The sequence below is a fragment of the Camelina sativa genome, chromosome 17, assembly GCF_000633955.1.
Source record: "Camelina sativa cultivar DH55 chromosome 17, Cs, whole genome shotgun sequence".
Taxonomy (NCBI): Eukaryota; Viridiplantae; Streptophyta; class Magnoliopsida; order Brassicales; family Brassicaceae; genus Camelina; species Camelina sativa.
Window position 1 is genome coordinate 6,598,332 of NC_025701.1, and position 6,450 is coordinate 6,604,781.

General features: G+C 36.3%; 2 protein-coding genes across 3 annotated transcripts; one reads left to right on the forward strand and one right to left on the reverse strand.

The window, feature by feature from the left end:
* Nucleotides 949-4,064, forward strand: LOC104755732 (transcription factor MYB36-like). 2 transcript variants are annotated; one of them, XM_019239452.1, is made up of 11 exons: nucleotides 949-1,082; nucleotides 1,194-1,379; nucleotides 1,468-1,514; nucleotides 1,683-1,739; nucleotides 1,848-1,920; nucleotides 2,040-2,095; nucleotides 2,196-2,366; nucleotides 2,467-2,767; nucleotides 2,866-3,008; nucleotides 3,093-3,375; nucleotides 3,459-4,064. In XM_019239452.1, exons 2-11 carry the CDS (start codon nucleotides 1,287-1,289, stop codon nucleotides 3,567-3,569), a joined length of 1,335 nt encoding a protein of 444 aa, XP_019094997.1. In that variant the 5' UTR covers nucleotides 949-1,082; nucleotides 1,194-1,286; the 3' UTR covers nucleotides 3,570-4,064. The 2 variants fall into 2 exon arrangements, with proteins under 2 accessions (XP_019094997.1, XP_010476485.1); XM_010478183.2 differs by having other exon boundaries at nucleotides 949-1,379.
* On the reverse strand, nucleotides 4,223-6,158 carry LOC104755733 (UDP-galactose/UDP-glucose transporter 3). Its single transcript, XM_010478184.2, has 7 exons — nucleotides 5,947-6,158; nucleotides 5,668-5,765; nucleotides 5,434-5,564; nucleotides 5,306-5,336; nucleotides 5,116-5,219; nucleotides 4,902-5,023; nucleotides 4,223-4,810 (listed from the first exon to the last, which is right to left on the reverse strand). The coding sequence occupies exons 1-7, from the start codon at nucleotides 6,048-6,050 to the stop codon at nucleotides 4,405-4,407; spliced, it is 996 nt and encodes a 331-aa protein (XP_010476486.1). The 5' UTR covers nucleotides 6,051-6,158; the 3' UTR covers nucleotides 4,223-4,404.

Here is a 6,450-nt window from a genome sequence, read left to right on the forward strand (position 1 = left end):
ACGATTTAAATGTCCTTGATCAATCACCAGTATTTAATGACATTATTTACGGTCGAGCTCCCGAAGTTTCGTACTATGTCAACGGAAATAAGTATAATTTGGCTTACTATCTGACGGATGGTATTTACCCGGAATGGGCGACATTTGTTAAATCCATCCCACAACCACAACATCCTAAACATCGTTTATTTGCACAAAAACAAGAAGGTGCACGGAAGGATGTTGAGCGTGCATTTGGAGTATTGCAATCTAGGTTCGCCATGATTAAAAATCCAACTCTTTTATGGTCCAAGGGTAAAATTGCATATATAATGAGAGCATGTCTCATACTGCATAATATGATTGTCGAAGATGAACGAGATTCATACACACTCTATGATGAACAAGAATTCCAACAAGAAGATGGAACTGGAACTACTCCGGATCTTACCTTTTCAGTAACTATGTCTTCAAATCTTGAAGGTTTAGGTGATGGTCATACATTAATTCGTGATAAACAAGCACATCGCAAACTAAAGGAGGATTTGATTGAGAATATTTGGAATAAATTTGGTCATTTGTATTAATTAAATAAAATGTTTGTCTTCTTTAATTAATTAAGTAATAATGTTTTTTTTTTTTTAATAAAAGTTGTAATAATTTTCAATTAAAATGTTATTTTATAAATTTTAATAATTGTAATATGTTTAATAAGAAAATTAATAAATATTATATTAAATATTTTTAAGCATACTTAAACATTAATCTTTGTATTTATTCAATATTTTAAAAATTCTATAAAAATATTATATTATTAAATCTTAAGATCTTATACCTGTTCTCCCTATAACTTCCTTCTTAACAAAAGATCTTAAGCCCTGATCTTACAATATTTTTACATTATTTCTCATCTAAGATCACCCCACATGATCCCCCTATAAANTAGCCGTTTTGAAGAAACTCGATCTCTGTAAAAACAAAATATACATATTTTTATATATATCGAAACAGAGGAATGAAGTGGAGAATAAAATAAAGCAGGGTAAACTTGAGAGTATTGAGTGACGAAAATGAGTTCCTTTTCAGAGTTTGTCTTTAATTAGGTTTTTTGTTTTTCCTTTTCTTGATTTTTCTTTTTATTTTCCTGGAAAAAAGTTGAAGCAGTCATTGTGTGTGTGATTTAGTAGTAAGAGTTGTATTTTTTTTTTAAAAAGGTAACGGAGCGTCGAAGAAAAGAGAGAGAGGATATATAGAGTAAGAAAGAGACAGAGGAAGTAAAAGAAGAAGAAGAAGAAGAAGAAGAAAAAATGGAAGATACGAAGAAGAAAAAAAAGAAGAATATGAACAACAACCAAGATTCCAAGAAAAAGGAACGTCATATTGTTTCTTGGTCACAAGAGGTGTGTGTATATGATGAATCTCTGTTTTTTTTTTGTATAGTATTGCTCTGTTCTTGTTTGATTCTGAAATGGGTTTATGGAGTTGCAGGAGGATGTTATACTAAGAGAACAGATTACTCTACACGGAACTGAAAAGTGAGCTTTCATTATTCATTTCACTCTTCTTCTCTCTTTATTTTCTAGGAAAAAAGTTTTGTTTTTTATTGCTTGAGAAAGTTTTTTTTTTTTTGAAAAGAAGGATTATTCTTAAAAAGGTTGTTGATTATATTGTTTCTGTTTGTGTTTTTTTTTAAATGATATTAGTTGGGCGATCATTGCATCTAAGTTCAAAGATAAAAGCACAAGACAATGCAGAAGAAGGTTTCATTCATATCATTATTGATGAACTGATCTGCTTATCTTGTGCCAAAACTCTCTCTCTCTCTCTCTCTGTGTTTTGTAATCCTGAGATGGATATTTGTTTTGCAGATGGTATACTTATTTAAACTCTGATTTCAAGAGAGGAGGTTGGTCCCCTGAAGAAGATATGCTTTTGTGTGAGGTGACTTCACTAGTTCACTTACACAGACTTCATTACATGGATAAGATCTTTTTAAAACATTGGTGTTTTTGTGGTTTATTATGTCTGATCTTTTATGTTCTTGTGTGTGATTTTACCAGGCACAAAGAGTATTTGGGAATAGATGGACTGAGATAGCCAAGGTGGTTTCAGGCAGGTAGAATCAAAGCTCAAGCTCAAATGGTGGGTGGGGTCCTCATTATAAGACCAGAGTGATTAAACTAATGTTCTGTTTTTTTTTTGTGTGTGTGTTGTAGAACGGATAATGCTGTGAAGAACAGGTTTACAACACTTTGTAAGAAGAGAGCCAAGCATGAAGCTTTGGTTATAGAGAACAACAACTCAACCAACAAAAGAATGTTATTCTTAGAAGGTATTAGTACACCGCAAAAAGCCGAGAATGAAGCTCCTATCGCTAAGAGATTGAGGTATGTTTTAGTTTTGCTTCGTTTTGATCTAATCAACATAAATCTCCCCCCAAGTATTTTCACACATTTTGTGTGCTTTGTTGGTTATTATGTTATACAGGAGAAGTAACATTCTAGATCTCACAGATATCAGTAACAATGGAAAGCCTGAGTCTTGTATGAAACAGAACATGAGGTCACCATTTTCTGTATTGGCACGCAATGCCATAGGTATTGATGATAGCTTGGAGGACCAGCATCAAACAAGCAACGTGAAGGAGAGTGATGGTGATGAAGGAATGTTTCTTAAGAAGGATGATCCAAAAGTGACAGCTTTGATGCAACAAGCTGAACTTTTAAGCTCCTTGGCGCAAAAAGTTAATGCAGACAACACAGAACAAAGCATGGAGAATGCTTGGAAGGTAGACCAGGAAACCAAAACTTTACATCATAACGAAATAGCAAAAAGTTTCAAGCTTCTTGATAACAAAGCTCTCTCTTGTTGTATGTATATGTCCAGGTCCTTCAGGATTTCTTGAATAAAGGCAAAGAAAATGATATATTCAGATATGGAATACATGATTTTGATTTTAAAATCGAGGAATTTAAGGACCTTATAGAGGATTTGAGGAGTGGTTATGAAGACAATCAGCCATCTTGGAGGTGAAAAAAGCTTTTAGTCACTACATAACTTTTGTGTTTGTCTTAAAGGTTTTGATTGTCTAACCTTTTCATTGATGTCCTTAGGCAACCTGATCTTCATGACTCACCAGCTAGCTCTGAGTATAGTTCAGGATCAACCATCATGTTGGATCAGTCTGGTGATAATAGAACAGAACCATCATTATCAGATACTCAGACAGAACATAAACAAGTTGTAGAGGAGTCCCTCTCAGCTTGTGATGTCCCAAAAAATCCTGATGAGAATTTGCCCATTTCGGGCGAAGAAAAGTTCAGCTCGCCTGTTCAGGTCACACCATTGTTCAGATCCCTAGCAGATGGTATCCCAAGTCCACAATTCTCTGAAAGTGTAAGCTCATCATTCTTGTTTATCATACCCTACTTAGGCGTTGATCAAACATTGAGTCTTAAAAAGACTGATTGCTTTTGCAGGAGAGGAGCTTCCTGCTAAAAACACTTGGGATTGAGTCCTCTTCTCCATGTCCAAGTGCTAATCCTTCGAAACCACCCCCTTGCAAAAGAGTACTTCTCCATAGCTTGTAAACCAACCAACCGTCTCTGATCCATCTCTCTCATACCAGAAACCGCACCTTTGTCTCCTTGGAGACGTGATTTTTTTTCCCCACTTTTGCTTAGATTTCATTTTAGGTTTTGCAGCCATATCGGCCTGGAAGTTTTTGTGAAGCGGGCATGCCATGATCTGCATTCCTTCCTCAGGGTTTTTTTTTTAAAAGTTTCTACGTTGGTCCTAGAATGTTAACGGTAACAATTCTAGCCCCCAATCAAAAGAAAGCTCTCAAGAATCTGCCATATACTCAGATTCAGCTTTCACTTTCTTTTTCTTACTAAAATATAAGGAAGCCATCTACAAAGGAAGGCACCAGTGTTGTCTTTTAAGAAAAATTCTTTGGTTTGTCTCTTAAGGGTCATACTCAGATACATCATCTGAGCATTTTCCCCTGATTTCTTGATTTGTTTTCATCATCTCTGTACAGAATCTCTTATCACATATATATAAAGAAGTCTTTCAGAGTGTAACTTTAGGACCAAAAAAAGAAAAACTCAGAAGAGGGTCAAGTTTTACCTGTTCATCTGTTGCTATTCTCTCATGGCAGAAGAAGAAGAAGACAACAGAACTAAAACTTGTTTTTCCTCCTAGGATATTGTATTGCAGCATATGGTTGTAAAGACATATCTGAGTGGAAATATGATTTGATTTTGGTTTTGATATATATAAGTTTTCTACTAATGCATTAGTTTACATTTTGCTAATGTGACTAAGCTTTCTTCTCTCTAACTTTCAGTTTGTAGTAAACTGTTCCCAAATCAAAAACAATTTTTTGTGAAGAATCAAAAATCTGGAACTTCATTGTCAGCTTCAAGTCTTTTTCTTTTTCTGCATTCTCTGCAGCTTCCTCCATTTCAGGTAAATTTGGTAAGATAATCCACCAAACACCATCGACACACATCCCCATTGTTTCGGCGATAATGGATTCCCGCTCAGAACTGAAGATACCACGATGCTTACAAACTTCCGGGTTGTGGTTATGGTTGTGTTAGCTAGAGACCCGAATCTGCTAATTGTCAAGAAGATGAAGTTTTGGCCCACTGCGCCGCATAGACAGTACATTAGAATGTCCCATGCTGCCTCAGGGTGTTGCTTGCAGAACTGGATGGCTTCAAATCCGCTACCATGTGGCAGTCCAAACATGTAGACCATGTTGTATATGGTTCCCCATAAATTCATTCCAAGCATTATGTCCCATGCATTAGTTTTGGGGTACCTGCACCCATGTATTACGATGATTTATGTCCAAATGACAAACCTGATGTTCTGACTGGATAAAGTTTCTAACAGAACGTTAAGAATCATACCTTGCGGTAATGGAATCCTGGGTAGCGTTTGTGAATCCGTCAAAGGCAAGGTTTAAGAAGCAAAGACCGTAACCAAGGGGTGCATTGGGATTTGCCAGCTTGCTAATGGTCTTAGAGCTTGTCTGAAACCAATTCAATGACAGTTTACTACATATCCAGATACAAAGTAGAACAAATGTTATGATCAAAGTTCCTGAATGCAGATCTGCCTTACCTTAAGAAGGGCAAACATGGATACTCCTCCCGCAACAAGAAAGGTGCAAAGATACTCAGGCAAGGTGTATCTTATCCCATAAACTAAGGATCCCATCAGCATAACTACATGTAGGAAAAAAACATGTATAAGATACACATAGCAACTGTTGAGCGAGATAATGATTTGAAGCTCTAAATTGAAACCTCACCTGGAATCATTTTGGAAGATTTTGCAAGTACCTGCAGAAAGCAAGATTTGCATAAATAAGAAAGGTTAAAACCTCAAGTATCATTACACTATCATAGTGTACCATGTCCAAAGATGCCTGAAAATTACCTGAGCAGGGTAACTAATATACTTCAAAGCTTCAATGCCCATGGCAGGACCAATAGTGTTAGTAATGCCAGCACTCCAGTATGTCCACCATGGTGCTCCACCACTACCTCCATTGGACCAGAGCTTAATCACTGCCCATAATCAAATAATTCCAAGCAAAAACTATCTCAGCTTCATCTATTCTTCTGTAATACAACATATAATGAATAAAAGAGTAAACATTCGAATGCTTACTTATATAAGACCAAACCAAACAGATTACATTCTGAGCCAAATTCAGAAACGATAGATGCTCAAATCTCTTCCCATCTTCTCCAAATTTCTTCGTCGACCTAAAATTCGAAATTTTTGAGTTCCATAAATTTCCAATCACAGATTTTGTATTGCAAACCGCATATCAACCAACAAGGGATTCCTAGAATAGCAACAATCTCGAACAAAGAGAGATATAATCAAAGAGCTAAACAAGAATGATCGATTCGACGGCCCTAAGAATTTTTTGTTTTTACTTACAAAGTCTCTTGAAGAACGCCTTGGTAAATGTAAGCAGCCCAGATCCCGGCGACACAGAACGACAATAGTAGAACTCGCCGGAGACCGGAACCGTGAGATTCCATTGTCGCTTGTAATTTTTTCTCCGGTGGTACTTGCGGCAACAATTTCGAATTTTTTCAATTTTGTTTACGTTTTTTTAAGTTATAGCGATCGAAATTAATGAGATCGATCTCAAGTGGGGAACTACGGGAGTTATGATGGCAGTGTCCTGTCCGGAGGCGCGAGAGAGAGACGTAGATGTTCCACGTGTAATTATTTTATTGGATGTATAATATGACATGTTATTTTTGATTGGCTGTTAGACGTGGATTCATTTCTGAAACCCAAGTCACGTACACTGCTATCCATGTTAACGATAGAAACTGCAACTACGTGCCGTTTTTGTTTTACAGTTTGAGCTTGGGCCTGGGCCTTTTATTAACCAAACTGCACGCGGTAAAATAGATGTTTTTTTTTTTTTTT

Coding starts and splice junctions, on each gene's coding strand:
- LOC104755732 (XM_010478183.2), top strand. CDS start 1,287: ATGGAAGATACGAAGAAGAAAAAAAAGAAGAATATGAACAACAACCAA. Junction 1,380..1,467: donor TTGTTTCTTGGTCACAAGAG/GTGTGTGTATAT, acceptor ATGGAGTTGCAG/GAGGATGTTATACTAAGAGA. Junction 1,921..2,039: donor AAGATATGCTTTTGTGTGAG/GTGACTTCACTA, acceptor TGATTTTACCAG/GCACAAAGAGTATTTGGGAA.
- LOC104755733 (XM_010478184.2), bottom strand. CDS start 6,050: ATGGAATCTCACGGTTCCGGTCTCCGGCGAGTTCTACTATTGTCGTTC. Junction 5,337..5,433: donor ATATTAGTTACCCTGCTCAG/GTAATTTTCAGG, acceptor TGCTTTCTGCAG/GTACTTGCAAAATCTTCCAA. Junction 5,024..5,115: donor CCATGTTTGCCCTTCTTAAG/GTAAGGCAGATC, acceptor AATTGGTTTCAG/ACAAGCTCTAAGACCATTAG.